We start from the raw sequence: 14,548 nt of genomic DNA on the forward strand, positions 1-14,548 counted from the left end.
ACACACACACACACACACACACACACACACACACACACACACACACACACACACACACACCTGGTTGTAATGTAACAGCCTGAAGTAATCCAGCCAGAAGAAGGCTTGACATAGCTTAGCATCCGATTGAGGCTACCTTAGAAATTCCGAATCAGGTGCAACGCTACAAGCTATCAAAGAAAGAGCCCATTCCCACCTCCCCTCCTCCGAATGATGGCGGAGTGTTTGTGTGATTTCATTTAGCTTTTCCCCAATTACGTCTTTACTCAACGAAATGCACACCTCAGCCGTGCAGGAAAGGGGTGGAAGCAGGGAGCGGATTGAGGTCTGAATCTCTTGATGAGCTGATAGCCTAGCTGTGCCACGGTAATGCTATGCTAATGGTATGGTAATGACATGCTAATCTGCCAGCAGTATTCCACCTCAGTGGAGGGCAGGGGAGGCCTTTCACCACTGGATGGAGACCAGGGACTTCCTGAAGTCAGAGTCTGACACACACGCACGCGCGCACGCACGCACGCACGCACACACACACAGAGTGTGATTCTTGTAAAGTGGTGATTTCGTCTCAAATAAAAGCAATGACAACTGCACACCTAATCTCCCTTTAATCGGATTTGCAGACTCTTAACTAAGCAAGAAACAATACGTGTAAACAATGCACGTATCAGGCGGCGCCGGCGCTACTTCAAACTGGGTCGGCTGTAATGTGAGTAAGTAAGCCTGCGAGCTTTATCGACGTGTAGCATCGAGTTGCAGGGCTGTTGTTTTGTTGCTGATACAGCGGCGACCAGAAAATCATCCATTTTAGATTGTGATCAGGTTCTTTTTGGATCTGTGATAGCTGCCATTACCTGAGCAGACAGAGTTTTTTTTCTTTTTCCTTTTCCTTTTTTTTTTTAACTGATATGTGATGATAGCACAACATCACAGCAGCCACGACTGAAGATGAGACTCATTAACACACAGTGATGCATCACATTGCTACAATTTACTGCTCCCCTATCCTGTTGGGAGTAAGATTATTCCGCGTTTAATATAAAGGATTGCTGACAAACTACAACATGCACTATAAGTGAAGATAAACAAAACACAAAAATAGAAAGAGCTCCATCCTGTCATCAACAGAACAGACAAACCCGGAACAGCAATGCATCACAGTAAATCTGTCTGCGCAGCCATAGAGACATCATCTCAGGTCTTCCTCCTTTTGTATTTCTTTCTTTTTTTGTTATTCTTCTTCTTCTTATTTTTTTTTTTGCATTTTATAGTTACAAAAGGAATACGTCAAGTCTGCACAATAGCGACGCCCGATGACATTTTCCTGGATGCCGTACACTAAAAATAAAAGAGACCAAGCAACGCGTTGAGTGCCAGCTCAGAGACATTTGATTCCCATTCCGCTCCTGCGGCATTAGCGCGGGAATGCCAACAGACATCACGATCCTCTCAAGCTGGCACTGGGCTTGTCAGACTTTTTCCACTCCGCTTTGACGTTTTCAAAACTATATCGTGTATCAGAGCGCACTGTGAAGCCCTGACGCTTCTCCTCGATACGTCGGTATCTGCTGCGACGCGAGGAGCAAATCACAGGTGACACAATTAAGCTAGGTTTGACTTAACAAAGGCGATTTAGTGTCGCTGACATTTAGGATCAGCCTCTGGCGATGGGCACGTAAAGGAAGCCAGTCAGCAGATTGGACCTGGAGGTAGGTGGGAGCGAGGGCGAATCATGAAAAGGGGAGGCTCATCATTGGGTGTATTGGTGCTGAGTTGGACACCACAAGGTGTAAATCCTCCTCACTCAAAATCAGAATAAAAGTAGCAAAACTGATAGAAATCATTTTTATTCTAGTTATGATGCAAGCTGCAATTAAATCAAGGCACTAAAGGGTAAGAAAATGAACCAAAAATACTAGAATAAAGCAGGAGTGCCCGTGCGGATACACGAGGGACAACGAGAACGACAGAGACAGGCAGAGAGGAAGACACAGGGGTGGACTGTCCAATACTCCTGATAAAGGTCAAAGGCATGTTTTATTCATGATTCAGGCGGCGGCGGCAGCAACAGAGCAGCAGGGCCAAGGTTACAAAGAGCTGCCGTCCCCAGTCCCCAGAGGGAGAGCAGCACACAGCCTCACACCAGGCTGACACTCCCAATCACTCCCAATCAATACTGTCAGAATGCACACGCACGTATCAATACGTCACATCTGAGAATGAATGAAGGGTTGGAAAACTGCGCTTTTAAATGGATGATATCTAACTTTAGAGGGGAAGTTTGGATTTTGTTAATGCTGTGTCTTACAGTAATGTTTAAGATCTTTCATCCAGATGTCATTTTCATAAGCAAAATATAAAAGTAGGTATTCACTTTTTGGAAATACCAACCTTTAAGCATTGAACATACTTTTCATTAAGCCTGTATTTCTGTATGAAATGTTTTTTTAGTGGTTTGATTGATGTAAAATTCAAATTTTAAATGTCATGTTTTATATTACTTTTAAGTGGAAAATCATCGTAATTAACAGAAATAAAGGCTTTCAAACATCCATCTGTGTGGAATTAATCTATATAATGTCTTTCATTTATTTAGTGACGAAGTTCCTCAATAAATGGGTTTTTCAATAATATTTTGATTTATTCAATTGGCCTGTATATGGTAACAGTTTTCAAGTGCTTATTGTGTGGAATACCAGTTTAAAGAGCAACACAAGTGTAACAAGCTGAGATCAGCTCGTAAATAATCAGAATTTCTGTCCAGACAGCTAGCCTGCATTCAACGGCTTAACAGTTTGTAGCTTGCCAACTGCAGTTGGCAAAAAAGTGAGGTACTTTAAGCCTTCGTGCAGTGACTGGCCAGATATTTTATCAAACAGCCAAGTTTTCTCTTTTTACAAATGAGGGAAAGCTGTAGTTTCAACAAGTGAGGGAGGCAGGGAGGCTCAGCGACTGAGCCAAAAGAAACTACAGCCACTATAACTGGCATCTCAGTAAAATGACTTGAAACCATTGGAAAAGTTTGATGTTAGCTTAAAAGTTTGAAGACATGGCTTCTTAAAACCCCTGTGTTCTCCCAATAACCAATAACTACCAATACCTTGAGACTGATAACCTCCATTTGGCTAAGTAGCTAATGTGTAACAAGCTGGCTAGTCAGCTATCTGCTTGGGTATCCAGTTAGCTTAATAAAGTTTGACAAGTGTGCATTTAAAACAACGTCAAAGTAATAAGAGTGGTAGATAGTGCTCATTTGGCTTCCAGATTATGAATGTCTTTGTTTTAAGCAAATGGAAATACTTCTGAATAGTTAAGTTGTCGCTCTTAAGTGAGGGACAGTAACATTCTTTAAGCTAGCTATGAGCCATGTGCATTGTGTAAGGTTACTGAGTAATTCACTGCTGTCTCTACAATACTCAGTGCTTTTAAAAGCTTTAGCATACCTCGATACTCCAGATGTAACTATTAAATTTTGTTTTTTTTTTTAAATGTGAAACAGCCAAAAATGGATTTAATGGAACCCCTAACTGCTTTGAGGGATGCTTTTAATTACATGTCTATACCAATAAGCTGTGGCGTTAAGGATGTGTTTTACGTTAAGGAAAAAAATATCACTTCAATTATCACTTCAAACTACCTGAGTGTAACAGAACAATGAGAGAATAGCTTCCAGCCAGCTTGCATATCTTGCTTTTCAGATCATTTGAGGAATCATTTAAGAAGATCCAGATAAAAGACTGAGAAGTCACAATTACATCTATATCTCTCAAAACCGTTAACCTATTCTTTAACTATTCTCTCACAGAAAACAAAAACCTAACACACCTCACCAAAACCTGACTCTTGCTCTTTTTCCTTTCGTCAAATGAAGACCATTTTTAAAAGAAGCTGACACAGTTTCAGATTCAACAACCAAAGTAACCTTCAGAGTATTAAAATATGGAATGATTTCAGCAGGACAGATTACAACTCTGGCAAACAGTTAAAGACCCAAACATCTCCAGTGGCATCCAGCTGAATCCTGCGACGCATATAGGAATTTCTCACAGCAGAGACGAGCTGCCTCCTGATAAATTTTGTGTATTTGCGCATGACGCCATGTGTCTTCTTATACGTGTAGGGCACGCGTTTGTGTACGGCGTGTTTTAGTCTGTGAAGGCGCTTCTCTGAGCATCTTTGATCAGATATGAAATATTCTGAAATGCTGCTGTAATTTGATGAAAGTCAGATATCCCTCAAGTAGGAAATAGAAGTCAGCACTTTGGCAGCTCTTAAAAAGAAGAAGAAGGAGACGGAAAAAAAAAATAGCCCACGCTTGCAGGATTTTTGCTACTTTGCGGCCTCATAGGTGGAGGACCTAAGAGGGGTCTTCAACATGCACTGACCAGCTGTATGAACTCCAGCCCGTGCTGCTCGGCCAGAGCTCGGGCGGCTTTGGCGCCTCCTCTCATCTGGACGGCGTAGAAGACGTGGCGGTTGGTCCCATGATGCCCCTCTGTGGTCGCAAGGTTCCTCTGCAGCAGGATGCAGAACACCAGCAAAGATCCACTGAACATGAAGCCTTCAGCAGGAGAAAAAAAGTCAAATAAATCCCATTTTAATGAGCACTTAGGCATGCCATTTAAACGGCAAAACACCAAAGCTCGACGTAATTGCATCACCAAGTTATTTTGGGAGCTTTTTTGAACATAGTGGCATAAAACCTTTAAATACAGGGGGTGGGGGGGACTTCAGTATTCTCACTATTAATGTAGGCAATGGTAATTCATAGCAAAATGGTATAAGGATTTATGTGATCAGTGTACTATATATTAATGAACATCGGATGTATATTTTCACTAGTAATCAGACAAATGTATTTCTTTCCCTTCTTTGTTTCTGAACGCACATAGACAAAAGGCTGCTTCATGAATTTTCATAGGAACCTCTGATAATTATCAGCAGAATTTAAGCGCCATCTCTAAGCACACAAAGTGAGTTTTCAGTGTGGGATCCATGCAGCAGACTAATGAACATTGGCAGTTGTGAAACAGTTTGCCCACAGCCACCTCCTCTGTACTTTTATATAAAATCCGCTGCGGCTGCCACCTACAAGATGTGAGCCACCCACCTGTAGCCACACAGCCCCGAAAAACGTCCAGGAGAAATCTCTCACCCCGCGCGATGAAAGCGAGAACTCTGGCACCGGGGGGCCCCGAGCGAGACAACGCGCTCTCTCCAGTTCCCAACCCACACGTTTAATCTCCTGGCCTTGATGCAAATACTTCTGAGAGGAGGGAAAATAAAATGAAAAAGAAAAAAAAACTGCAGCACTGAGCGAACTAACTTCCCTGTTTAAGCAAAACAGGAACTTCATCAGTCTGTCTTTGCGCTTGTGTTTTCTTCTGAACAATGATGGAACAAAAAAAAAGTGTTTGCCTCACACTTGTCACATAAAACTAACCAACCCGACGGTCAAACGTAGAGTTGAAGCACACGAAATGCTTCAACTTCCAATCACTTCACAACATAATGCGTAATATTAGCAGTAGTTAAAAGAAAATATCTCTGCAAACTCAGCAGCATTGCAGAAGTATTCATACCCCTTGAACTTTTTCATTGCTTTTCTCATATTTTTGGGATTTACCACTATCTGTACTTGGACTAGGCCAAAGCTGTTGTTGAACTAGAGTGACAGTCTACTGCCTCCTATTCCTGCTGTTGTTTGCTGTTTTTTTTTTTTTTTTACTTTATGTAAATAGTCTGTTGTTTATGCACAAACATGCATGCACATTTTGTCATTTTTTGTTAAATATTCCTACTCAGTTGCACTTTTTTTTCCTCAATCAGACTATGCTAATTTTAATAACAATATTTCATATGTGGTATATTTGGCCTTACTGTATAGGATGATATTATCACTTATGTTTCTAGATTTTTATTGTGTATAAATCTACATGTTTCACATTCCTGCTGCAGCTGAATTTCCCCACTAAGGTATAAAAGTTATTTATATTCTTTAATTATTCTAATTGACTCCAAGAAGCTAATTATGATGCTTCCACCTCCGTAATACACTATTACAATTTTGTCCCACCTAATGCGTTTTGCATGTAGGCCAAATTTATTTACTCACCTTACATAACATTTCTGCTCTTATTTCTACATCTCTGTTGTTTTCAGTTTTCATATATTGTTGGACATTATGTAGATTCTGGATTCTACTCAGTCATACATTCCTTGGTTTGCAGTGCACTATTTCTGACGACTGTGTTGGGGATTTTTTGTGTTATCATTTTTATTAATCCAGCATTGACGTGATTTTCTTGTCTGTGCTAAAAGTCTGTGTTGAATACTTTTGGCACCAAGTATCTGTGTTCCTGAGAACTGATTGTTGCCTCCACCCTTGGGAGACATCGCTCTCAAGGGAAAGGGCTAGATGACCTGTGGGTGTAGATAGAGCTTGCCATCTGTCTTTGCTGTTTATCTTTTCACACTCTTGTTTTCCTAAATAAAAGCCCTGCTCTAGCAGAGAGAGGGCAGAACGCTCTGTGAACGGCTTGGAGGAGCAGTTTGCTGAGTCTTCTTCTCCTTTTGTAAAAGTTCGGCCATAAAATTATACGTTGTCTGTGGTTCTTTTATGTATGTTTGAAAATGACCTATCAACTGCATAGTGCATTTAAATTTTAATCTTGTCCTTAATGTATACTATGTTATTCTTAATTTTGTCTGTTTGATGTTTTTACTTTTTATCTTTGTGTGAACCTACATCCCCTGATGTTTCTGTTAACCCTGATTTGTTTCCACTGTGGGACAATAAAGGACATTTCTATTTATACCCAATTCTAAAAGTAACCTTTTAGTTTCCTCTGACCAGAGACCCTTCTCACACGTTTTCCATGTCCTCTCAGTTCATTTGTCTACTTAGTCAATAATTTAGCAGTAAAAACTGTTTTTGAATTAAAAATGTTTCTTCTTTTGTTGATATATGGTTTTTGATAAAAATGCTATTAATTGTTATTAATCAATTACAGACCCTGCAATTAACTGGATAAAAGATTTTAAATGAGAAACTCCACCGGCTTTATAGCCTGACCCTGTTTTCAACTTCTCCATAACTCCATTCGCGCTGCGTCCACTGATCTGATGTTCTCAAACGAAGCAAAAGCCTTCACTTAACTGAGATTAATACAAACACACATATGAACTTTATTTATGGTTGCACTGGAATTTGATTGGCTAGTAGAAGAGTAAAAGGGAATATGAATGCATGGCATGCTTTTAACATTTTCATTTCTTGCAGATGTTGAGAATACAGTGGATTGTTTCCCTCCACAAGCAGGTCAGAAACTCCTCATCGATGTTATTTATCCTCTGTAGATCGCCGTTTATATCGTCCCACAATTCCACCATGTATACACAATGACGACACTCGACGTTTCGTACTTGATTTCAGCAACCGTGCCTCCAGAATACGCTTCCATGGAGAAAAAAAAAACAAACAAACTCCAGAGTCAGGAGATGAAGACATCTCTCAGAAGAAGTAATTCTGTTTGTGTCTTTATCCGACTTCTCATCAGAGGCAAAGAGCCTCTCCTCCTGCGGCATTTCTTCACCAAACAACAAACGGCACAGCTGACCACTGTTTAAAGTCTACAGCATCACTCAGCTCCTATCTCCCAAGCCGCTGATTGAAATCGATAGCCTCACTTGGGGGCTCAAGCCCCAGTCAATCCAACATGCGTCTGTGTGTGTGTGTGTTGAGGGAGGATAGGGGTGGGGGATTCCTCCAGTTTATACCCCACCCAGCCAGTAGCTGGCCTCTGGCAGAGACAAAGTAGACAGGGAGAGAGCGAGGGAACAGAAGTACAGCGGAGCCACATTGAACAGTGTCAGGCCCTCGGGGCCTACTGGGACTCTGATAAAGTACCTGGACATTTTTATAGACAAACTACTTATTTCCGCCCTCATATCGCTTGGGAAGACAGATAACTTTATATTCCTCTCAGGCAGAGGAATGGAAAGGAACGGGGAGGAAAAGGGGGGAGAGGAGGAAGGTCCTTTCAGGAGTTTAATTGATCAAACTGAAGCCACAAGGTTTTTTTTTTTTTAAAGATAAAAGAGACTAGCAGTCTCCTCTGTACAATACAGAGATCTTTCAGAGAGCAGAGCCATCACAAAAAAAAGAGATGTAACTCATTATGCAAAGTCATTACCGGCCTCTGACTGCAGTTCTTAAAGAGGAGGAGTTAATGGTGAAACTGTATTGTCAAGGGTGTCCAAAAGGTCATAAAAGTGGTCGTACGATAACACAATTTCACAACGTTCACATTATTATGCCCGGCATTTTTTTTTTTTTTTAAGTTTTAAGGTCATGTTGTAAAAGTCGAGTCTACTTCCAGGGTCTGATGGCGGCAGGTATGTACTATAAAACAAGAAGCTCATTCATCCATCGCGGCTTCTGACGATCTACGAGGACAAACCAAGGAGTTAAAGGTGCTTAAAAAAAATATGCCGTTGTGTACCGATGTGTGTGTGTGTTTTTTTTTTAAAGATGCTCTGAGCTTTACTACATACCTTCAAAGCCGGAACACATGAAAAGCTTCGAGACAGCTGTTATCACCGCTTTCGTTGTTGTCGACGCAAACGCATTAGCATCATTAACATGTTTTTGGTTATGAAAATCCTCAATGATTTCATCACTGTTTTGTACCTTTTCATCCCAGAAAGCCCAATTAGAACTTATGTAAGCAAGTTACAAAAAATCATGTTGACGGAAGTGCTGTACTTGTTAAATGAAATATATAATCAGAAAAGAGAAACATAGAATGAAGGTAAGTGCCAGTAAATAAAACTCTGTTTCAGTGCAGCTTAAACAGACTCGGATTTCCAGTTGAATGCTATTCGCCAGTTTCAAACTCGTCAAATTCGCTGGAGATAAAACCAAGGACTGACTCAGACTAGTGTAAAGTCAATTTGAATTATCTGAGCAGGATGTTGAAAACTATCAGTGGCAGTTCCAAGATAAATATTAGGCTTAATTTTTGATCTAATGCATGGCTGAATAAATACTGTAAGTGATTGCTGAACTAATGACTTTAACCAAACTGTGATCAAAGGACACAGCAAGATTTCTGGCACAGACCTTGAGGTAGGAGGGCAGGTTGCCACGCTGATGTTGACATTTTCTGACATAACAAAGACCAACATAAAGAATTTTTGTTTAATCCACATTGAGGTTAAAGACATTCTGTACCATAAAGTTCTTAATGCCTCAAGACGAGTGATAATACTTGTTGAGGTCTGATCTTACCTGAAATAAAAAACCTGGTGTTGTGCAGCCAGAGCAGGAAGGGCACAACGCGCGTCAAAAGAACTTTATTCTCAATTGTGAGGTGAATCACTTTAGCACTGTACACAAAACACAGCACTACTGTAGTTGTCCATATTTTACACAGATATTCCCAAAGGACTTTCAGCGCCACCTGTCTTTCTGGCATTTTCTGTTTGTAGTTAAGATTGTAATGTTCTTCAAGCACCTTTGTCTTCTTTGCATCATATTTGGATATCTCTGTTTTATAGCTGCCAGTAAAAGTGATCTGATACTAATGGAGGACAAAGGGCCATTTCATTTGCTTTGAAAGTAGCATATAGTTGTTGGTGCCACATGGGCTGCAGTCAGAAAATGCAACTATACTGGGATAACATAGACCATAAGTACCTTTAACTTGGCCTTAAACGTCTTTACAGTACAGATTGTCATTTATATTGTCAATGTAATTATTACTTTTTCTAACTACCAGCAAGGAAGCTGGTGCCCATCTTTAGTAGTCAGTGGGTGAGAGGCTGGGGACGGGTTGCGGGTCCATCACAGTGAAACACGCAGGACACACATCCATCCCTACACACACACACTCACATGTAAGGGCAATCCAGAGAGAACAATTAACCTAACAATCGTGTTTCTGAACCGAGGGAGGAAACTGGAGTACCCTGAAAGAACCCATGCACACACAAGGAGAACATGCAAACTCCATGAAAGACCCCAGACCGGAATTCAAACCCAGGACTTTCTTGCTTCAAGGCAACAGTGCTAAAAATTGTGCAACCCTTGTTAACAATTACAACGATCAGATGATCAAATATTGGTCAATAAAATGTCATGACATAAAGCAGTATAAGCAACGCATATACAATGGATGTGAGCTAATCTGAGGTTAAGTAACACCACTGGTTATGACAAGCAATACTGGATCTTACAGAGAGGAAATTTTCCAACAGCAGAAGTGCTCTCTTCTTAACACTCAGCTCATTAAATCCTTTTGAAAGGGTGCAAGTAATTACAGCATTAGGTTATCACCTGAACTTATTAAAACCATCCAGCATAGCATAGGCACCAATCCTCTTATACTTTGCTGCTGCTATACGACGTTGATATGGACTATAAATTCATCACCTCCCCCCTAAAAAAAACGGAGAATTAAGTTTACATCGGTAACGTTGTTAGTTAGTTCTTTATTTTAAAGTTTTTTGTGGGTATGGGGGGAATTTCCAGGCAAAAAATAAGGGGAACACAGAAAATGTTGAGAAAAAAAAACACTCGGAGACGAGAGTACACTGATGGCGAGGGGAGGGGGGAGAGAGGGATGAAAGAGGCTCAATTCTCACTCCCACTTTACATCACAGGATAGAACGGGTTTGCAAGAGTCGGAACAGGGAAAAAAAAAAGCCATTTACCTTTCTCATCCAGGCGATAGAGCCTTCTCACAGACGGACTTCAGTCTCCTGTTGAAAGCAAAGCGGGAGGTCGACGCTTCCACACGGAAAAGAAAAGAAAAGATTCCCGTCGCGTCCATTTTTTTCTTCTCTTTACGATCTCCACTGACTCGTATTGATAAAAGATGCAAAGTAAAACCATGCAAAACATCCTGCTTTATTGTGGCTCTCGTGGCTGGGACAATTAGGCTTACACGGGAAGAAATGACAGGGTTTTAACTGGACTGAAAAAGGGAGCACATCCTCGGCGTGCGGTGGAAGAGAGAGGGGGGGATTTTGTAAAGATGTGAGAATGCATTAGAATGCAAGAAATGGTGTGATGGCGAGAGGTACGGCTGGGAGAGACAGATCTGCATATGGAAATTAGGGTCTGCGTGGTTAAAATTCTGCTATAACTGCTGCATTATGTTGAATTAGGCTGGGAGGACGCCTCGCACTCAGACAAGGAAGACTGACTTATAAACCTACATGTCCTAAACAGGTGCACTTGTATCGTAACAAATGGGTTGAAAATTTATGAAATTCTGACATTTCGAAGTCCTGTGGCCTATATTTCAAATAAGCCCATTGGTTTTGCGATAGCATGATTAAAAGACAAGTAGGTGCTGTTTATTACACACCGTTTTATGAAAGAGCGCTATTTGTTGTGTGTGTACTACATCAGAAGTACATTTATATTTCATTTAAATAATGCAGACTTTAAGGAAAATAAAAACGTAGATCTTTACCTAGTCATTAAATGGAAAATAATTTGACTTCTTAGTTTTTATCCTGTTTCAAGTAAATTGGAAAATAAATTCAGTCGCTTTATATTTAAGGACCTAGATTTGTCATGTCCTGGACCAGTGGGGCTCAAACGGAAAGCTATCTAGTATATTTAATGCTATTTAACATATTTAATACTAATAATAGCTAAACGTTATCTCGTTGAACGAACTGGCGATAAAGGAAGTACTCCGCAGGGAAACCTCTTGTCAAGTTTCCGAGACAGGGCAAGTCACACCCCTGTTGAAACTTCTGACCAATCAGGAGACGCGAGGAGAATTAACGCATGCGTATGATCAAGGCGCGGGAGAGCCCGAAAACCAAAACAACAGTAATGACGACTGGACAATTTTTATTCATTTTTGCCTTAATTTAAAGTGGTAATTCCACAAAATATATATAAAAAAGGAGAGTTTGAAGTCAAAGGTAAGATAGCATTTCATTAAAACGGTATCTGAAACTTTTGTTTTTGCTCTAGACAAACCGTACATACGCATGTAAAATCGTTTAGTTGCAAAAATGGCCGCTTTTAAAAGGTATTTTGAGAATTTATTTCAAACTTTTAAAGGTGCTGGTTATAAGTATTTCATTTTAGACGCTTTGACTTTGGTTGTTATTCTATTACTGTCATATCTTACATATTTCATGTTGTGCTGTACTTTGTCTAGCAAATAATTAAAATAGCTTTAATCATGTTTAAATGTAATCTGTAATTTCCTGCGTGTTTGTGTGAATACCTGACACTGATGGTCCACCAACAGCATGGCGGAAGAGTTCAGCGAGTCCCTCACTCCACCAGTGTCCCCCTTTGCAGCAGACAGCCAGTGTGACCTGTCGGCCACTCGACCGCCCTGCTTCAGCTGCTTTGAAGCTAAAGATGAGCAGGCTGCAGCTCTGTCCCCTGAGGGATACCTTGGACGGGGATCCCTGAAACGGTATAGTCAACATCCGGTGCTCAAGCTTGACCACAAAGCATATCTGTTGTGCCTGCTAGAAACACTGACATTCTTACGGAGAAGTGTGGCCAGTTAAAATTGAGTTTTCGCTTGAGATTTTGTTAATCTGACCGAAGCAAACTTGTGATTAAAGTCTGTTGGTCTTGCTTCCCTTCTGCAGGCTGCTGCTGCGTCTTGACCCGGCCCCTGCTGAATTTGAGACAGACACGGTAGAGATTTTCGGCTTCCCATGGGTTACTGAAACGGCGCTGGTGGAGTCGACCAAATTGCTCTTTGGTCTGTTTCGGTAGGGAATTTAAATCACCCCGAGTCGATCCGACTCGTTTTTTGCATGCTGTCTTCTATTAGACCAGAGGTTTAATGATGAAATTATTTTACTAGGAAAGCCCGTTTGTTCCTTCATACTCTGGTTTGTTGTATTTCAGACAAACATTTTACAAGTTGGAGACTTTGGTTCAGTCGAGTTCACATGACTTTGGTAAGTCAGTTTAGAAATACAATTAAAAATCCCTCTTAAACTGTCTTTTTGATTTCAGAATAAGCACAAGATCACCAAGATTAACTTGAATAAGTAATAAGAAGTGGGCCTGTCAGGATTAGAAATTTTGCTGGACGATAAATTGTCCCAGAAGTTATTGTGATAAATGATAATATTGTCGTTTTGAGACCATTTTCAAGTAATATAACAGTAATGGCATAATAATGTGAGAACACATTCTTGAAGATCAATAAACTATAAATTCTAATGGACATTTAACACTGGAACAGGGAGACATTTTAAAATATCCAAAATAAATAAACAAAACAATGGAATTCCAATGTGATTGGAAGGCATCATAAATATGTATCGTTCAATGCTGGGATTTAGATATGTATGACATTTTCCTATAGATATAATGTTACGTTAAATATATCTGCTTACACTTTTTCTTTTTTTTTCTTTTTTTTAGGACAAGCAGGGAATCTGCATTATGAATCAGAGGACCTTCGGCAGCAGTGTGTTTCGTTTCTTCAGTATGTTAAAGTCTTTTTGCACAGGTAATATATATATGTGTATATATTTTTTTTAATCAACATAGTTCAGTGAACTTGCCTGTGATGCTTTATGTTGGATTTTTTTTTTTTGCTTTGCCCGTCGTCCTGCAGGTACTTCGATCCGTGTCTGGACACAGCTCAGTCTCATCCCTACGAGCAGCTGGAGCAGCAGTTCCCCTCTGCTCTGCTGGAGGAACTGTTCGCCGTCACTCTCCTAACAGGACGACTCAAAGACCTGCCCGCAGGCGTACAGGCAGCCTTCAGTATGCAAAACCACGGGAAGGTACAAATACTGGGTGGAATTTATGATGTGTAAAAATCACTGTATGGGATGAGTCAAAGGAAATAATATAAAGTGATTGCAACTAACTGTTTTTTTTTTGTTGTTTTTTGTTTTTTTTTGCTTAACCTCCCACAGCTCGGTTTATTTCTCTTTTATTGACCCAGAGCTTGAAATTCTCCAATCCTACCCACAGATTTTTCCTCCCTCCTGGCATTTGTTGCACCTTCATCTTGACATTCACTGGTCAGTCCTGGAAATCCTGCATGTGCTGGCTCACAAGATGCAAGGTAAGGATCTGGAACACAAAACGAATGAGCAGGTTTGTGTGTCGCGTCGAGTCATTGTTGTCGTGGGGACTGTCCGCAGGCCAGGTGGTTTACGCCCACCGGTTCATGAACCTGACGGGGGAGAACCTGACCGATATGAGTCTGTTCGAGGAGCACCTGGCCTCCCTGCTGTGCGACCTGACGGCTCTGGCCTCGGGCAAATACAGCAAGGTGGGGAAGTGATCCGCTTGTTCAACTGGTTAAGAGTGTGACGCTGATTTCATGTCATTACTACACAAACTGCAAAAACACAAAATCTTACTAATTCTTGTCTAGTTTCGAGTGCAAATGTCTTAGCAAAATTGAAATAAGACAAAACTAACTTACAAGTAACTTTTCAGCAAGATATAGAAGCTTGTTTTAAGTAAATAATTCCTTAATATTGATGAAAAAATAAAAAAAAAAAAAAAAAAGTTGAAATTGCTCCA

At 40.5% G+C, this 14,548-nt stretch overlaps 2 protein-coding genes across 6 annotated transcripts in view; one reads left to right on the forward strand and one right to left on the reverse strand.

The window, feature by feature from the left end:
* LOC103151010 (proprotein convertase subtilisin/kexin type 4-like) overlaps positions 1–11,450 on the reverse strand; it is a 215,007-nt gene extending 203,557 nt beyond the window's left edge. For 2 of the 4 annotated variants that reach the window (XM_016680995.1, XM_016680937.1), the window contains exons 1-2: positions 10,717–11,450; positions 4,386–4,561 (exon numbers count right to left, since the gene is read on the reverse strand). In XM_016680995.1, the coding sequence (XP_016536481.1) occupies positions 4,386–4,556 (171 nt within the window). In that variant the 5' untranslated portion in view covers positions 4,557–4,561; positions 10,717–11,450. Of the gene's footprint in view, positions 1–4,385; positions 4,562–5,110; positions 5,267–10,716 lie in introns of all 4 variants that reach the window. The other 2 variants (XM_016680963.1, XM_016681040.1) reach the window with 2 other exon arrangements.
* Positions 11,451–11,659: 209 nt separating this feature from the next.
* Positions 11,660–14,548, forward strand: part of mms22l (MMS22-like, DNA repair protein) — a 17,882-nt gene continuing 14,993 nt past the window's right edge. Inside the window, exons 1-8 of one of the 2 annotated variants that reach the window (XM_007568133.2) lie at positions 11,660–11,946; positions 12,282–12,455; positions 12,637–12,762; positions 12,902–12,954; positions 13,427–13,514; positions 13,623–13,794; positions 13,988–14,081; positions 14,161–14,291. In XM_007568133.2, coding sequence (XP_007568195.1) covers positions 12,283–12,455; positions 12,637–12,762; positions 12,902–12,954; positions 13,427–13,514; positions 13,623–13,794; positions 13,988–14,081; positions 14,161–14,291 — 837 coding nt within the window. In that variant the 5' untranslated portion in view covers positions 11,660–11,946; position 12,282. Of the gene's footprint in view, positions 11,947–12,209; positions 12,456–12,636; positions 12,763–12,901; positions 12,955–13,426; positions 13,515–13,622; positions 13,795–13,987; positions 14,082–14,160; positions 14,292–14,548 lie in introns of those variants that run through there. The other variant, XM_016680801.1, reaches the window with a different exon arrangement.

The sequence above is a fragment of the Poecilia formosa genome, unplaced genomic scaffold, assembly GCF_000485575.1.
Source record: "Poecilia formosa unplaced genomic scaffold, Poecilia_formosa-5.1.2 Scaffold0, whole genome shotgun sequence".
In the NCBI taxonomy this organism is placed as follows: Eukaryota; Metazoa; Chordata; class Actinopteri; order Cyprinodontiformes; family Poeciliidae; genus Poecilia; species Poecilia formosa.